The sequence below is a fragment of the Lissotriton vulgaris genome, chromosome 12 (genome assembly GCF_964263255.1).
Source record: "Lissotriton vulgaris chromosome 12, aLisVul1.2, whole genome shotgun sequence".
NCBI classification, from domain to species: Eukaryota; Metazoa; Chordata; class Amphibia; order Caudata; family Salamandridae; genus Lissotriton; species Lissotriton vulgaris.
The window spans coordinates 809,937,538-809,956,795 of NC_141700.1; the positions used below are offsets into that span (position 1 = coordinate 809,937,538).

General features: G+C 44.9%; 1 protein-coding gene across 1 annotated transcript in view; it reads right to left on the reverse strand.

Moving 5' to 3' along the window:
• Positions 1 to 4,677: 4,677 nt before the first annotated feature.
• The window catches only part of LOC147678840 (vomeronasal type-2 receptor 1-like), a 42,763-nt gene continuing 28,182 nt past the window's right edge, over positions 4,678 to 19,258 (reverse strand). Inside the window, exons 5-6 of the mRNA XM_086945758.1 lie at positions 5,542 to 5,676; positions 4,678 to 4,695 (exon numbers count right to left, since the gene is read on the reverse strand). Of these exons, the coding sequence (XP_086801884.1) occupies positions 4,678 to 4,695; positions 5,542 to 5,676 (153 nt within the window). The remainder of the gene's footprint in view (positions 4,696 to 5,541; positions 5,677 to 19,258) is intronic.

Sequence of the window (19,258 nt, forward strand, 5' to 3'; positions counted from 1 at the left end):
TTGAAAATACTTCTCAATATGTTAAAGCATTAGCTGATACTAAACTGAAAAGTGATGTGGATCGAAGCAAAGTATGCATGTTGAATTCTACCAAGAATACTCCAAAGGTAGACATTGAAGATAACAAAAACCCTATTGTTAAGCAAGAAGGGGGTTATAAAAAATAAAGAGAAAACAACGATGGATCGCACACCGCTAGCCCCTCCTCCGGATCGCCCCTATGGACACTGGTATTCGTAGTGCATGAAGTGTTAAGAGTTGACACAAAGTCCGTAAGTGGGATAGTTTCCCTCATCAGTAGAGAAAGTATTTGGGGTGGATGAGAAGGCCGCCAAGTAACCGTCACAGGCCTCGTTGCCTTTTCCGGCGCGTAGGTGCGTCTCCAAAAGCTCGTCAGCTTGGAGGCTCATGGGTGCACTTAAGTAGAAAACAACGATGGATCGCACACCGCTACCCCCTCCTCTGGATCGCCCCTATGGACTCTGGTATTCGTAGTGCGTGAAGTGTGAAGAGTTGACACAAAGTTCGTAAGTGGTACACCAAGGTTGGTGTAAGTAAGTACTTATTGTTCCCAAGATCTCTAGATCCGAGGCATGGCCCGGGTTTCGGGATAGTTTCCCTCACCAGTAGAGAAAGTATTTGGGGTGGATGAGAAGGCCGCCAAGAAACCGTCACAGGCCTCATTGCCTTTTCCAGCGCGCAGGTGCGTCTCCAAAAGCTCGTCAGCTTGGAGGCTCATGGGAGCCCTTAAGTAGAAAACAACGATGGATCGCACACCGCTAGCCCCTCCTTCAGATCCCCCCTATGGACTCTGGTATTCGTAGTGCGTGAAGTGTGAAGAGTTGACACAAAGTTCGTAATTGGTACACCAAGGTTGGTGTAAGTAAGTACTTATTGTTCCCAAGATCTCTATGGCCCGGGTTTCGGGATAGTTTCCCTTATCAGTAGAGAAAGTATTTGGGTGGATGAGAAGGCCGCCAAGTAACCGTCACAGGCCTCGTTGCCTTTTCTGGCGCGCAGGTGCGTCTTCAAAAGCTTGTCAGCTTGGAGGCTCATGGGAGCCCTTAAATAGAAAACAATGATGGATTGCACACCGCTAGCCCCTCCTCCGGATCGCCCCTATGAACTCTGGTATTCGTAGTGCGTGAAGTGTAAAGAGCTGACACAAAGTTCGTAAGTGGTACACCAAGGTTGGTGTAAGTAAGTACTTATTGTTCCCAAGATCTCTGGACCCGAGGCATGGCCCGGGTTTCGGGATTGTTTCCCTCATCAGTAGAGAAAGGTGGAGATGCCAGCAGAGTCGCACCCATCTTTGTTTCTATAAAAAATGAGGCTATGGTGTGGTATTAATAGACACAGCTGAAGCCAGTCATTGTCCTGCTTCTAAGAGCCATTGCTACAAATGCAAAATAATTGATTATTTTTGAGAGTTTGTAAGGCAGAAGGTTTCCACAAACAGAAGAAATTTGTAAATGTGATTAACAACATCACTATGTCTCATTCCACAAGCGATGCACAAGGCGAGAGTGATACAGATTTTGAAGTGATGGTAGTGGGAAATGTTATAATTCAGATCAGAAATCATCAAATGTGTGTGTGCCGCCTAAGTGTATTGTTTCTATAAATAACATTGATGTACACATGTGGGCAGAATCTTGTTCCCCTTTCACTTTGGTAGAAAAAAAGAAGTGGGGAGAATTGGAAACCATATAATTAACTCCAACTGACATTGAGCCTCAAGGCTATTGTGGAATTAAATTACCTGTGTTGGGATATTTTAAAGTTATGGTGTTGTTTTAAGGGAGAAAGACTCAAGCAAAAATGTATGTGGTAGAAGCAGGAAAATGTTTATTATGAGGGAAGGAACAGAAAAACTTGGGTAATATTCTTGATCCAAATCATCCTTTACAAGTTTAATTAGCAAACTGTGACGATAACAAATGGTTTGAGGAGTTTCCTAATTTGTTTAAGGAAGGATTAGGATGTCTCAAAGAGTTGGAACATCGGATTGTGTTGAAGAAGGATCCCATACCTAAAGTGCACAAAATTTGTAATGTACCTATGGCGTTGAGAGGAAAATTGAAGAATGAACTACAAAGGTTGTGCAAGGAAGAGATAGAACCAACAGGAGCATCTGAATGGTTAAGTCCGATTGTAATCGCACACAAACCTAATGGAAATATTTGCATGTGTGTGGACTCGAGAGAATTGAATGAGTGTATATGGGTGGACAGACATCCTTTGCCACGCATAAATGAAATGATCTCCAGTCTTGATGGTGGTAGGTACTTTACTACACTGGACTCCAGTGCATACTACCAGGTGCGTTTGCAACCTGAATAAAAACATTTGAAGTCCTTCATAACACCGGAAGGGGCATTCCAATTTGTCTGAATGCCTTTTGGCCTTGCTTCGGCATCTGCTGTGTTTCAACGGGTGATGCAAAGCATTTTGAAGGATGTAAAAAAGGTTTTGGTATTTCAAGATGATGTCTTGATATGGGGAAAGGATGAAAAGCACCATGATGAAGCTTTGTTAGGAGTGCTTACAAAGTTGGAAGCAGACGGTCTCACTATTAGCCTGCAGAAATGTAAATTCTGTGAACGTGAAGTAGATTATTTGGGACACACATTGTCTTTCAATGGAATCAAACCTAAGTAAAATCTTGTGGAAGATTTAGAAAAATCTCCTTCTCCACATGACAAGGATCAATTAAGATCATTTCTTGGTTTAGCGAGTATTATGCCAAATGCGTACATCATTTTTCTTAATTGCTACATACTTTGTGCGAACTAATGAAAAAAGGGGTGACATTTCAATGGATAGATGAGTGCCAGTCAACATTCGAGGCAGTGAAGAAAGCTGTGGCTAGCACTACTGCTTTGAGGCCATATAACCCCCAGGACAAAACCATAATTGTAACTGATACCAGTGGTTATGGACTGGGAGTTGTGCTCATGCAAAGAAGTGAAAGCAAGGAAAAGGTGGTGGCTTTTGCATCACATACCCTTAAGGGTGCGGAAGTGTCTTATTGCACCATAGAAAAGGAAGCTCTAGCTTGCTGGTGGAGTGTACAACATTTTCATGTTGATGTTTGGGGCACAAGGTCCGAACTTTACACGGATCACAGACCTTTCTTAGATATATTTACCGCAGCAGGAACTAGTAGGTCTACTCCATGCACTGCTAAATGGCTAATCGTCTACAAGAATTTTCGTTTGACTTGAAATATGTTACTGGAGTGAAGAACGTGAATGCAGACGGTTTGTCTTGCTTACCTGTGGAGAGTGATAGGAAGGATTATAAAGATGATGACAAATGAATGGTGGCAAACATTGAGGATGTATGTCAGGCCATCAGCAAAAACGAGTGGAAGAAAGCTATTTCTTCTGATGCTCTTTTGGTGAAGGTGATCAAAAGTTTGCCCACAGTGTTTGGATGGATATTGGACGATGATGTTGTGATGTATAAAGATGTGTGGGAGGAGTTATCTATTGTGGATGATGTTGTAAGAAGGTGTGACAAGTTGGTTATGCCTGATCCCTTGAGGATCAGGTTGATGGATTTATTACATGAAGGCCATGGTGGAATGTCTGCTGTCAAAAGAAAAGCAAGAACGGATTTTTAATGGCTGGGCATGGATAGAGACATAGAAAGATTTGTGAGGGAATGTGAAACCTGCACGTGTAGCGATAAATCTAATATATTCAGAGAATCTCCCATAACTCCTACTAAACTACCAGAAAGCGTGGGAAAGGCTTGCCATTGATATATGTGGTCCATTGATAGTTTAGGAGTGTCTGAGAAATATGCAATTGTAATGATGGATTATTATTCAAAGTGGCCGGAGGTGGCATTTGTCAGCGAAGTCAAATCCAGCAGTGTTGTTGCATTTTGTGAGGACATTTTTCAGAGGGAGGGTTGCCCTGCGGAAATTCTCACAGATAATGGTCCTCAATTTATTTCAGAATAATTTGGTGAATTTCTCAAGAAGTGGGGCATCAAACACTTGAGAACCTCTGTTTATCATCCATGGGGAAACGGTTTAGTGGAATGCTTTAACTGTGTTTTGGGTGAAAACATACAATTCACCATATATATGAACGGGTGTTGGAGAACACAAGTTAAGAAAATGTTGTGGAATTACCGGACCACTCCCCATTCAGTAACAGGGGAAACTCCCTTTCGTTTGCTCAAGGGTGGGGTTCTTTGCACTGTGGCTGTACCAGCATGGATGGCCAGGAGTGGTAAGAGAAATATCAATGATGAAGATATGCACACCAAGGTGGAAAAAGTACCAAGATGCCTATTGAAAAATGCATAATGATAACATAGGAAAGTGTTGCTGGGTTTATAAAGAAGGTGATTTCATAAGATTGTGTTCTGGTAATATTGTAAAGAAGGGTGCTTCCAAGTTATCTGAACTGAAGGAAGTAGTAAGGGTTGAAGGCAAATTGCTTAAATTGTCTGATTGTAAGTGGTGGTGACGCTGAAGTGAAATTTTGAATGAACAAACATTCAGAAATTATCAATAACTCAAGTGAAGTGGGTAGAAGAGTTCCCAGTGAACGTTCGAAATTTAGACAAAACGAACTGGAGAGTTATGTTTGCAATTGATTGATGGTCTTTAATGCATTCATGTTTTGCATTTCTGTGTATTTTTTTATTGTTATTTTGTCAATGTTCTTTTATTTCCTATTAAAAAGAGAAGATGCGTTATGTTTTCATATAAACTGTGGTCTTAGTGGAATCACAATTGTAGAGTCCAGCAGTGAATCTTGGCTGAGGAGCTGGGAGGCTGGCTCCTGGGGGTCCATGAACCCATCTACAATAAATCCTCTAAATCCTAGAAGTGTGTCCTGTGATCTCAAATGGTGTGTAATTCCATGACCTCCTGCACCCCTCTTTGTGACATGTGTGTTATTCCATGACGTCCTGCAACCCTCTTTGTGACATGTGTGTTATTCCATGACCTCATGCACCCCTCTTTGTAATGGGTGTGTTATTTTATCAGCTCCTGCACCTCTCCTTGTGACGGGTTTGCAATTCCATGACCACCTGCACCTCTTCTTGTGACTCGCCTTCTATTCCATGACATCCTGTACCCCTCCTTCTGACTTGTGTGTTATTCCATGACATCCTACACCCCTCCATGTGAGGGGTGTGTTATTCCATAACCTCCTGTACCCATCCTTGTAACAGGTGTGCTATTCCATGACATCCTACACCCCGCCTTGTGACAAGTATACTTCTTCATGGTATTCTGCACCCCTCCTTGTGACCCATGCACAAGTCCATGACCTCCTGCACCCCTCCTTTTTACAGGTGTGCTATTCCATGACATCCTGCACCCCTCCTTCTGACTTGTGTGCTGTTCCATGACATCCTGCACCCCTCCTTCTGGCTTGTGTGCTGTTCCATGACATCCTGCACCCCTCCTTCTGACTTGTGTGCTGTTCCATGACATCCTGCACCCCTCCTTGTGACAGGAGTACTTCTCCATGGCATTCTGCACCCCTTTTTTGTGGCAGGTATACATACACATTGCACACCTGTGTGGTTGGAGATTTCCTCTTCTGAGCAGGGCACACAGTCATAGCAGCAGCTGGCCTGGCCCTCACGGGCAGCTTTCCTGTACCCCTCCAAGCAGCTGGCACTGCACAGCGAGACTGGGACCTGAGGGAAAGAGTAGAAAGACAAGCTTGGTGAGACAGAGTCATGAGGTAAACAGTAAGTGAAGGACTGAGCCTGAGTGTGAAAGAGAGAAATTAGCCTAATAGGAAGAAGACATGGGGTGAACAGTGAGATAAGTGATGGGTCTCTGCATAATGAGCCAAAAGATTAATTTAAAGCAGTCACTTGCCAGTCAACTTTCACTCTTGTTACACTGTTATGTTATTTGAAAGATTTTAGTTCAGTACTCTCTGACCGGGAGGTCTCTTGGCTCTTCATTGAAGGGACAGAAAGATATCAGTAGAGTGGACAAACATATTCAGTTAAGAGGAACGTGTCAGCTTTTCCTGGAATCCAAAGTGAGAAAGGATGGATTTGATATCAAGTGGTGAGCATTCAAGAGTTTCGATGCCAGATGGGAAAAGACGAGACCTCCTTAAATAGATATATCGGCATGAAGTCCATGAATCTACTCCTTTTCTGATTATGACATGCAGAAAGTGTTTCAGTCGTTGGTCGATCTATAGATTCATCTATCAAAAATACATGCAGTTTTGAACCTTATTCTGGCTCAAATAGGTAATTTTGGACAGTGATGGATTTTAACAATGATGAAAATCAAGAGTGCAAGTCCAGCCTCCTGATCTGGAAGCATCAAAGCTGATAAGGAAGCGATTTATTGACACCAAAGGAAAGGGTGGCGAAGTAGTCAAGGCGCGAGCCAACAGTGGCTGATGTTACTCCTTGATAACCATCAGGGGTGAGAAGAGGAAAGATGGCTTCCAGGTAGTGCCTGAAGAAGGTATATAACGTAGCCATGGTCGAAACCTGGGCATACATCTTAAGTTTCCAATATAGCCTTAGAGCCCAACCTAGCAAGCTCTACCGGCCATTAAAGGCCTACTCCAGCATTAAAGACCAGAGCCAAACATGTCAAGAACATGAGAGAGGCTCAAGTCTAACCTGAGGGCCCAAGACATGGGGACCAGAGGCTGGTGTTTCCACGTGTGATCAGCAACCCTGATATGTTCTTATTAATCTTCACATCCAGTCCCTGATGTACAAGATGCAGCCCTCGATTAGAAAGTGTTAATCATGCCGCCCAGACCCCGGAGTGTAAGTGGATGATTGAAGTGAGAGATTGCATTCAATACTGGGCAATTACCTTATTTTAATTTGAAAATAGCTCATAAAACCTACATAAAAACATTGTAGAAAATAAATCCAAACCTTCAGCAATCATTTAACACATATGTGCAGCTTAAAAACAAATGCAGGGAAATAATGTAAATACAATAACACTAGTTAAAAAGATTTAACAACAAATATCTCCCTGCACAAGACAAACTGTGATCAAAATGAATAAAAAGATTTTATAATCTAATGTCATCATTCCTCACGAGTCCTCCATGAGTTCAATAACTATCGGGCCACCACAAACACAAGATGGACAACTTTTGAATTTCTTTCCAAGTCTGCTTTCCCAGAGCCACAGTCCTAATGCACTTTGCCCAACATTTGGGAAATAACCCTCAGACTGCAAGGAACTTTAATAGTGGCACAAAAGAAAAAACATATGATTTTTCTCGTACCCGTCACAGAGGGACAGCATGTGGTGACTGAAATACTCACAATGAGCTGTCCAATGGTAGACTCTCTATCTGAAACGTAGAAAACTGAGGGCCTTATTTCTAACACTTTTGTGCCGCTGTTGCATCATTTTTTGTGATGCACTAGCAGTGTAGAAAAATGCACCATGTTGGAACTTATTTACAAAGTGATGCATCCAAGCAGATGTGTCACTTTGTAAAGCCCTGACACAGGTATACGGTATGCAGGATGGGCGTACCCTGTAAAATGCCGCGTAGAAGTGGCACAGTGAAATCTATCAGATTTCACTGCGCCACTTCTAAGATGCCACTGCTAAATCTTAGGCCTGCCTCACAGCAAGCGTAAGACTGATGCAGGCACATTTGACATGAGACTTGCCCATGTGTAATGACATCTTGTTGGGGTTTCTTCACTTTTGCGACACACACTAGCAATTCATCATTACTGCGCCTACAGATACGTCGGAAATACTGACTTATCTGTAACTCCTTGCGACAAGGAGGGGTGTACATTAAATATGACACATCCATCATGTCGTAAGTAGGACACAGTGAAAACTGTTGCATCACTGTTTTCACGCAGCAATGCAACAGTTCTTATTAATGAAGCCCAGATCAGTTTGTGGTACGCCTGGACCAAGTATTTCTCAAAGTCCTGAAGTATTGAGGGTTTCCAGACAAATTTAAACAAAACAAAATGTGTCATTCCAGATTCCCTGTAGACATCCAAATGATGCTCTTTCTACGCCTCTTTTGAGCCTTGGTAACAACAAAATCCTGCCTTAGTTCAGCTAGCAAAGCACTAAGCACCTGATTTAGAGTCAGCTGGTTGGGAATTCCTATATGGAAATCTGCTCTGCTTGATTATAGCTGAATAAGGTTTCCTGCACCCAGGTGTCCTGGGTGTGGGAATACTGGAACCGATTTTACCTCTGGCCAGTAAAAGCGCATGAGGCTTTGGCTGCTACAACAGCCAAGCCTCATCCCACTCCATCCTGGCAAGGGTGCAGCTTTCAATGCTCCTCCACCAGAACTCATCCCCTCCCCTCCTTCCCCCTCCTCCCCCCTCATCCCACACAGAAGCCCCAGCACATATTTCCCATCTACGCAGACTTCCTTCAGGCAGCGCCGGGAAACCCTTGCGTAGCTGAGCGCCTTATAAAAGTAAATAACATAACATAACATAACATACAAGTCACTACTTGTCAGAAGTGTCTACCATCCCGGCATATGATTTGTTCAGCAGTGGCTCTCAATTTATCATTTTTAAGTTGTTTTCTCACCACTGGTCACATTTCTGTAAGATCTTCATCCTAAAGGATTTCTAAAGAATCTGCATCTGGTCCTTTAATGTTAAACAAAAGGTCTGACTTATCCTTGTGACAAACTTTGTCAAAGTAAGTGAGGACCTCTTAAATCTAGTAATTTTTGGAGACCGCCTCAGTTAAGGGAGGTTTAAATATCTTTACAATTCGAGCAGAAATGGTAACAAAGCTGCCTACTCTAGAAAAGACATTAATGAAATGCTCAAAGAAAGGCAGTACTTGGTTAAACAATGCTGGGGCATGGTAGTAAGATCAATATAATCAATGCATCTTCTCTCACTGAAGATATACTAATGACTAATCATTGATGGATAAATATTATATATTATAGGGGGGGGGGGGATCCAGAGATTGCACAGAGAGTCTGAGTTCAAACCGTCAGCGCCAGTAATTGAAATCTATAATGCCCAGGCTAGAGCGGCAGCCTTATATGGGGCAGAATTATGGGGTCATCAGACATCTACCAGTCTATCCAAGGTAGAACACACATTTAAGAGAAATATATTGGGTCTACCAGTGAGCACCCCTCTCGTACCCCTTCGTCTTGATCTGGGGCTACTCCCAATCGAGGAGGTAATGACATTTTGCCCTCTAGCATACTGGAAGAGACTATGGTCCGTACCTGAACTCGTGTATTACAAGAACGAATTCAGGGACATTTGGGATTCTCTGAGAAGGAAAAATATCCGGTGGCTGACCCACATAAAGTCTACTTGTATTCGTATTGGCCTAACGGAATTGTGGGAAGCCCCTGATGTAACCTGCTTGGAGCTATCTAAAGCTAATCTGCTTACTCACTTCAGGAAAGTAACCTAGCATCCCTGCATGCGAGCACTGATGGGGGAAGATCGACTACCGAATTCCTGCAGGACAAAACAGAATATAAAAGGGAGGAATTCTTAGACCTGATATACCCCGCTTTAGCTAGGAAATTATACATGCAATTCAGGATGGGCACTTTGCCTCTAAAGGCATTTACCTGTAAATGGGATGCTAATAAGAGCATGGATTGCCCCGCATGTGGATACCCACTGGAAATGAAATTCATGCTTTCTTTTTCCGTCCAGCTTATCAGACTGCTCGGAATTATTGGGGGGTAGCAATTTGTAGGAACCTAGGCTTCCACCAGTGTGCCCAAGCTTTTCGAGTGCTTAAATATGATACTCACCCGCCCATTGTATTTGCTGTCTCACGCTTTTTGAATGCCATGTGGTACAGACGTAGGAACCTGATTAAATCGGCTATTGCCCAGTAGCTCCCACCCTTTTAATATGATGTCTGTGTTCGATAATACAATTATGTTTAATCTATTCTTAGCTTGATACAGAACTATATTTTAACCTGTATTTTACTATTAATGCCTCTGTGTTTATTATCTTATCTTGTTAGGACTGTTTTATTCTGTACTTTTATGGCTGTTAGTGGCCAAAATAAAGTTATCGAATCAATATTATAATTAGTGATTCAGGATGGCTGCCTGAGGGGACAAACTAGATCTAGTCCCTCTCGAACACCAGGCTTAAGGCATCCTCGTGAACAACTTCCAGGCAACTTCTCAGTATAACACAACCGGCTATGCTTACTGCTGCCTATATATAGAATCTATGCTTCTGATCCTTTCCTAAGAGAAAATAAATACAAAAAGGAGAAGGACAAAGAAATGAAACTGAGTGGTAAATCCCACAGGCTGACCCAGGGTGATCTTGAGGCACAAAAGGTGAAAATAGCTGTTCTGAGACTGGTTGTCTGGTCATGTGTCAACTTTAGGACCTCGCAAATCAATCATCAACCACTTAAGAGGAGAAAAATCACATTTCATCCATCGGGGTCCCCTCGATACACTCTCTGGATCCTGATGAACGAACCTCTTCCCAGCTCTCCAGCCTAGCTGATGATGCTTTGATGGACCTCTGGTGGAGTCAAACTGAAGCAGAAGTGACTTCTTTATTTCCACACTTCACAGCATTGAAGGGCACTAAAAATACACATGATGCCCTCCAGAGGTCTAAAGAAGGTTGTATTGAAGCCACTGCAGTTCTAGGGCTTGTACAGCCAGGGACAGGACAGGAACAATGTGTAAGTACACAGTTAGCGAGCAGAACAGGGAAGGGTCTTAGGCTGCTGGGTAAGGTGGCATCTTTTCCAGTGCTGGCACATTATTTTATTCACAAAGGACAATGACGGAAATTAAAAAACATACCTTGTCATGACCTTTTCTGTATTACACTTTTAAAGAGATATAGTGATACATTTAAGCTCATGGTATTATTTCCAAGACTTCTCCATTTCACCACTTATGACATGTTACAGTATTCTGGAAGAGGAAAAACCTATATAACGGCCAATAAAAACAGAGAAAGTGAAGAGAAATGGACATGCACATTCTGCAACCGAGGTTAGCCGACTCGCCCTTTAATGAAACTCTGGGCCTGCTTTAGAGGTTGGCGGATGGGTACTCCATCACCTTTGTGTCGTAAATTCTGTCTCCTGTATTGCAAGAGCAATATATCCTACGGTTAGCACGCTCGTTCTTCAATTTTGCTCTGGGCCGAATTCATAGTTTGGCACATTGGATACTCCATCACATTTGTGTCCAATGTCCAGTTGGCTGGATTATAAGTGCATTATATCCTATGGTATGCATGCACGTTCTTCAATTGAACTCTTGGCTCGATGTTTAGCTTGTCAGATTGAATACTCCGGAACAATCATGTCAGATATCCCACCTGCTGCATTAGAATTGCATATTTACAACAAGGGGTGGTGAGGGACAGAGTCTCTGAATTAAGCAGAAAGCTCTCACCCAGTCAAGAGATCCGGGCTAGATCCAACACCGTTTTTTAGCTCACTGCACCATCCCAGTTTCAGAACCTGGCTGTATGCAAATTAGTCTGTTCCTGTCCCAGTGCATGATGGGAACAGGGCAAACCAAACTACAAAAGCCAATTCTTACACTGGGAAGGAAACAAGCTCCCGGGGACCGGTTTCTGGCATTACAGCCGTCTTCGGCCCGGTTTGCTTGAATCCTGATGGTGCAATGAGCAAGGGTCTCACATCTGAGAATACCCTTCCACGCTTAGGGTGGACAAAAATATTTACAACAAGGGGTGGTGAGGGACAGAGTCTCTGAATTAAGCAGAAAGCTCTCACCCAGTCAAGAGATCCGGGCTAGATCCAACACCGTTTTTTAGCTCACTGCACCATCCCAGTTTCAGAACCTGGCTGTATGCAAATTAGTCTGTTCCTGTCCCAGTGCATGATGGGAACAGGGCAAACCAAACTACAAAAGCCAATTCTTACACTGGGAAGGAAACAAGCTCCCGGGGACCGGTTTCTGGCATTACAGCCGTCTTCGGCCCGGTTTGCTTGAATCCTGATGGTGCAATGAGCAAGGGTCTCACATCTGAGAATACCCTTCCACACTTAGGGTGGACAAAAATATTTACAACAAGGGGTGGTGAGGGACAGAGTCTCTGAATTAAGCAGAAAGCTCTCACCCAGTCAAGAGATCCGGGCTAGATCCAACACCGTTTTTTAGCTCACTGCACCATCCCAGTTTCAGAACCTGGCTGTATGCAAATTAGTCTGTTCCTGTCCCAGTGCATGATGGGAACAGGGCAAACCAAACTACAAAAGCCAATTCTTACACTGGGAAGGAAACAAGATCCCGGGGACCGGTTTCTGGCATTACAGCCGTCTTCGGCCCGGTTTGCTTGAATCCTGATGGTGCAATGAGCAAGGGTCTCACATCTGAGAATACCCTTCCACGCTTAGGGTGGACAAAAATATTTACAACAAGGGGTGGTGAGGGACAGAGTCTCTGAATTAAGCAGAAAGCTCTCACCCAGTCAAGAGATCCGGGCTAGATCCAACACCGTTTTTTAGCTCACTGCACCATGCCAGTTTCAGAACCTGGCTGTATGCAAATTAGTCTGTTCCTGTCCCAGTGCATGATGGGAACAGGGCAAACCAAACTACAAAAGCCAATTCTTACACTGGGAAGGAAACAAGCTCCCGGGGACCGGTTTCTGGCATTACAGCCGTCTTCGGCCCGGTTTGCTTGAATCCTGATGGTGCAATGAGCAAGGGTCTCACATCTGAGAATACCCTTCCACGCTTAGGGTGGACAAAAATATTTACAACAAGGGGTGGTGAGGGACAGAGTCTCTGAATTAAGCAGAAAGCTCTCACCCAGTCAAGAGATCCGGGCTAGATCCAACACCGTTTTTTAGCTCACTGCACCATCCCAGTTTCAGAACCTGGCTGTATGCAAATTAGTCTGTTCCTGTCCCAGTGCATGATGGGAACAGGGCAAACCAAACTACAAAAGCCAATTCTTACACTGGGAAGGAAACAAGCTCCCGGGGACCGGTTTCTGGCATTACAGCCGTCTTCGGCCCGGTTTGCTTGAATCCTGATGGTGCAATGAGCAAGGGTCTCACATCTGAGAATACCCTTCCACGCTTAGGGTGGACAAAAATATTTACAACAAGGGGTGGTGAGGGACAGAGTCTCTGAATTAAGCAGAAAGCTCTCACCCAGTCAAGAGATCCGGGCTAGATCCAACACCGTTTTTTAGCTCACTGCACCATCCCAGTTTCAGAACCTGGCTGTATGCAAATTAGTCTGTTCCTGTCCCAGTGCATGATGGGAACAGGGCAAACCAAACTACAAAAGCCAATTCTTACACTGGGAAGGAAACAAGCTCCCGGGGACCGGTTTCTGGCATTACAGCCGTCTTCGGCCCGGTTTGCTTGAATCCTGATGGTGCAATGAGCAAGGGTCTCACATCTGAGAATACCCTTCCACGCTTAGGGTGGACAAAAATATTTACAACAAGGGGTGGTGAGGGACAGAGTCTCTGAATTAAGCAGAAAGCTCTCACCCAGTCAAGAGATCCGGGCTAGATCCAACACCGTTTTTTAGCTCACTGCACCATCCCAGTTTCAGAACCTGGCTGTATGCAAATTAGTCTGTTCCTGTCCCAGTGCATGATGGGAACAGGGCAAACCAAACTACAAAAGCCAATTCTTACACTGGGAAGGAAACAAGCTCCCGGGGACCGGTTTCTGAAATGCCAGAAATGATGCACTGGGCCAGGGACAGACTGATTTGCATATAGCCAGGTTCTGAGCTGGGATGGGGCAGTGAGATAAATAACGGTGATGGATCAAGCCCTGATCTTTGGACTGGGTAAGAGTGGTCTGTTTAACTCAGACACTCTGTTCATCACCACCCCCTTTTCTAAATCGTTTTTGGCCACTATAGGTGTGGCAGGGTATACTCAGACATGAGTCCCTTTCTCACTGCTCCATCAGGATTCAAGCAAGCCGGGCCGAAGAAGGCTGAAATGCCAGAAACCGGTCCCCGGTAGCTTGTCTCCTTTCTGGTGAAGAATTGGCTTGGTAGTTTAGTCTGCCCTGTTCCCATGATGCACTGGGCCAGGGACAGACTGATTTGCATATAGCCAGGTTCTGAGCTGGGATGGGGCAGTGAGATAAATAACGGTGATGGATCAAGCCCTGATCTTTGGACTGGGTAAGAGTGGTCTGTTTAACTCAGACACTCTGTTCATCACCACCCCCTTTTCTAAATCGTTTTTGGCCACTATAGGTGTGGCAGGGTATACTCAGACATGAGTCCCTTTCTCACTGCTCCATCAGGATTCAAGCAAGCCGGGCCGAAGAAGGCTGAAATGCCAGAAACCGGTCCCCGGTAGCTTGTCTCCTTTCTGGTGAAGAATTGGCTTGGTAGTTTAGTCTGCCCTGTTCCCATGATGCACTGGGCCAGGGACAGACTGATTTGCATATAGCCAGGTTCTGAGCTGGGATGGGGCAGTGAGATAAATAACGGTGATGGATCAAGCCCTGATCTTTGGACTGGGTAAGAGTGGTCTGTTTAACTCAGACACTCTGTTCATCACCACCCCCTTTTCTAAATCGTTTTTGGCCACTATAGGTGTGGCAGGGTATACTCAGACATGAGTCCCTTTCTCACTGCTCCATCAGGATTCAAGCAAGCCGGGCCGAAGAAGGCTGAAATGCCAGAAACCGGTCCCCGGTAGCTTGTCTCCTTTCTGGTGAAGAATTGGCTTGGTAGTTTAGTCTGCCCTGTTCCCATGATGCACTGGGCCAGGGACAGACTGATTTGCATATAGCCAGGTTCTGAGCTGGGATGGGGCAGTGAGATAAATAACGGTGATGGATCAAGCCCTGATCTTTGGACTGGGTAAGAGTGGTCTGTTTAACTCAGACACTCTGTTCATCACCACCCCCTTTTCTAAATCGTTTTTGGCCACTATAGGTGTGGCAGGGTATACTCAGACATGAGTCCCTTTCTCACTGCTCCATCAGGATTCAAGCAAGCCAGGCCGAAGAAGGCTGAAATGCCAGAAACCGGTCCCCGGTAGCTTGTCTCCTTTCTGGTGAAGAATTGGCTTGGTAGTTTAGTCTGCCCTGTTCCCATGATGCACTGGGCCAGGGACAGACTGATTTGCATATAGCCAGGTTCTGAGCTGGGATGGGGCAGTGAGATAAATAACGGTGATGGATCAAGCCCTGATCTTTGGACTGGGTAAGAGTGGTCTGTTTAACTCAGACACTCTGTTCATCACCACCCCCTTTTCTAAATCGTTTTTGGCCACTATAGGTGTGGCAGGGTATACTCAGACATGAGTCCCTTTCTCACTGCTCCATCAGGATTCAAGCAAGCCGGGCCGAAGAAGGCTGAAATGCCAGAAACCGGTCCCCGGTAGCTTGTCTCCTTTCTGGTGAAGAATTGGCTTGGTAGTTTAGTCTGCCCTGTTCCCATGATGCACTGGGCCAGGGACAGACTGATTTGCATATAGCCAGGTTCTGAGCTGGGATGGGGCAGTGAGATAAATAACGGTGATGGATCAAGCCCTGATCTTTGGACTGGGTAAGAGTGGTCTGTTTAACTCAGACACTCTGTTCATCACCACCCCCTTTTCTAAATCGTTTTTGGCCACTATAGGTGTGGCAGGGTATACTCAGACATGAGTCCCTTTCTCACTGCTCCATCAGGATTCAAGCAAGCCGGGCCGAAGAAGGCTGAAATGCCAGAAACCGGTCCCCGGTAGCTTGTCTCCTTTCTGGTGAAGAATTGGCTTGGTAGTTTAGTCTGCCCTGTTCCCATGATGCACTGGGCCAGGGACAGACTGATTTGCATATAGCCAGGTTCTGAGCTGGGATGGGGCAGTGAGATAAATAACGGTGATGGATCAAGCCCTGATCTTTGGACTGGGTAAGAGTGGTCTGTTTAACTCAGACACTCTGTTCATCACCACCCCCTTTTCTAAATCGTTTTTGGCCACTATAGGTGTGGCAGGGTATACTCAGACCTGAGTCCCTTTCTCACTGCTCCATCAGGATTCAAGCAAGCCGGGCCGAAGAAGGCTGAAATGCCAGAAACCGGTCCCCGGTAGCTTGTCTCCTTTCTGGTGAAGAATTGGCTTGGTAGTTTAGTCTGCCCTGTTCCCATGATGCACTGGGCCAGGGACAGACTGATTTGCATATAGCCAGGTTCTGAGCTGGGATGGGGCAGTGAGATAAATAACGGTGATGGATCAAGCCCTGATCTTTGGACTGGGTAAGAGTGGTCTGTTTAACTCAGACACTCTGTTCATCACCACCCCCTTTTCTAAATCGTTTTTGGCCACTATAGGTGTGGCAGGGTATACTCAGACATGAGTCCCTTTCTCACTGCTCCATCAGGATTCAAGCAAGCCGGGCCGAAGAAGGCTGAAATGCCAGAAACCGGTCCCCGGTAGCTTGTCTCCTTTCTGGTGAAGAATTGGCTTGGTAGTTTAGTCTGCCCTGTTCCCATGATGCACTGGGCCAGGGACAGACTGATTTGCATATAGCCAGGTTCTGACTGGGATGGGGCAGTGAGATAAATAACGGTGATGGATCAAGCCCTGATATTTGGACTGGGTAAGAGTGGTCTGTTTAACTCAGACACTCTGTTCATCACCACCCCCTTTTCTAAATCGTTTTTGGCCACTATAGGTGTGGCAGGGTATACTCAGACATGAGTCCCTTTCTCACTGCTCCATCAGGATTCAAGCAAGCCGGGCCGAAGAAGGCTGAAATGCCAGAAACCGGTCCCCGGTAGCTTGTCTCCTTTCTGGTGAAGAATTGGCTTGGTAGTTTAGTCTGCCCTGTTCCCATGATGCACTGGGCCAGGGACAGACTGATTTGCATATAGCCAGGTTCTGAGCTGGGATGGGGCAGTGAGATAAATAACGGTGATGGATCAAGCCCTGATCTTTGGACTGGGTAAGAGTGGTCTGTTTAACTCAGACACTCTGTTCATCACCACCCCCTTTTCTAAATCGTTTTTGGCCACTATAGGTGTGGCAGGGTATACTCAGACATGAGTCCCTTTCTCACTGCTCCATCAGGATTCAAGCAAGCCGGGCCGAAGAAGGCTGAAATGCCAGAAACCGGTCCCCGGTAGCTTGTCTCCTTTCTGGTGAAGAATTGGCTTGGTAGTTTAGTCTGCCCTGTTCCCATGATGCACTGGGCCAGGGACAGACTGATTTGCATATAGCCAGGTTCTGATTGGGATGGGGCAGTGAGATAAATAACGGTGATGGATCAAGCCCTGATATTTGGACTGGGTAAGAGTGGTCTGTTTAACTCAGACACTCTGTTCATCACCACCCCCTTTTCTAAATCGTTTTTGGCCACTATAGGTGTGGCAGGGTATACTCAGACATGAGTCCCTTTCTCACTGCTCCATCAGGATTCAAGCAAGCCGGGCCGAAGAAGGCTGAAATGCCAGAAACCGGTCCCCGGTAGCTTGTCTCCTTTCTGGTGAAGAATTGGCTTGGTAGTTTAGTCTGCCCTGTTCCCATGATGCACTGGGCCAGGGACAGACTGATTTGCATATAGCCAGGTTCTGAGCTGGGATGGGGCAGTGAGATAAATAACGGTGATGGATCAAGCCCTGATCTTTGGACTGGGTAAGAGTGGTCTGTTTAACTCAGACACTCTGTTCATCACCACCCCCTTTTCTAAATCGTTTTTGGCCACTATAGGTGTGGCAGGGTATACTCAGACATGAGTCCCTTTCTCACTGCTCCATCAGGATTCAAGCAAGCCGGGCCGAAGAAGGCTGAAATGCCAGAAACCGGTCCCCGGTAGCTTGTCTCCTTTCTGGTGAAGAATTGGCTTGGTAGTTTAGTCTGCCCTGTTCCCATGATGCACTGGGCCAGGGACAGACTGATTTGCATATAGCCAGGTTCTGAGCTGGGATGGGGCAGTGAGATAAATAACGGTGATGGATCAAGCCCTGATCTTTGGACTGGGTAAGAGTGGTCTGTTTAACTCAGACACTCTGTTCATCACCACCCCCTTTTCTAAATCGCATTAGAATTGCATTATATCCTATGGTAAGCAAGCGTGTTCTATTATTGAAGTCTGGTCTCGATTTATAGCTTGTCAGATTAGATACTCCGCAACAATCATGTCAGATATCCCGTCCTCTGCATTACAAGTGCATTATATCCTATGGTAAGCACGTGCGTTCTTTAATGGAACTCTGTGCTTATTTATAGCTTGTCAGATTGGATACTCTGGAACAATCGTGTCTGAACAATCGTGTCGGATATCCCGCCCGCTGCATTGCAAGTGCATTATATCCTATGGTAAGCACGCACGTTCTTTAATGGAACTCTGGGCTCGATTTATAGCTTGTCAGTTTAGATACTCCGGAACAATTGTGTCGGATATCCTGTCTGCTGCATTACAAGTGCATTACATCCTATGGTAACCATGCATGTTCTTTAATTGAACTCTGGGCTCGTTTTATAACTTGTCAGATTGGATACTCCGGAACAATTATGTCAGATATCCTGTCCGCTGCATTACAAGTGCATTATATCCTATGGTAAGCATGTGCGTTCTTTAATGGAACTCTGTGCTCGATTTATAGCTTGTCAGTTTAGATACTCTGGAACAATTGTGTTGGAACAATTGTATAGGATATCCTGTCCACTGCATTACAAGTGCATTACATCCTATTGTAAGCGTGCACTTTCTTTAATTGAACTCTTAGCTCAATTTATAGTTTGGCAGATTGGATACTCCATCACATTTGTATCAGATGTCCCTGCCGCTATATTACAAGTGCATTATATCCTAAGGTGAGCACCTTTGTTCGTTCTTTATCAGAACGCGGTGACCTTGACCAGCAGCTCGTAAAGAGGAATGCCTGAGTGTGGCTTGTTACTGTAATGATGCTTGCCTCAGTTTTTGCTATTAATAATTTCCCAAGTAGATATCAATGGATTAGAAGCCGACTGACATACAGCATTTGTGGCATTCCACAATAGTTGTATTTACAATATGTATGGTTTTGTAAGGTGTTAATTCAATCAAAAGATGTTTCCGAGCACTTGGGGAAAAAGGAGGGAGGTGAAAATAGGAACAACAGACAAAATGCCTAATCAGACTCAGGTCCAAATGTTCTCAGAAATGCTGGTCCTCCAGTAGATTGCTACATTTTCAGAAGTTCAGAGAACTAAAAGAGCCAATGGCATGGTTTTTGAAAGAGATGTTATATGTTATGTTACATGATATGTTGTCTTATGTTATGTGATTTATGTTATGTTATGTTATCTCATGT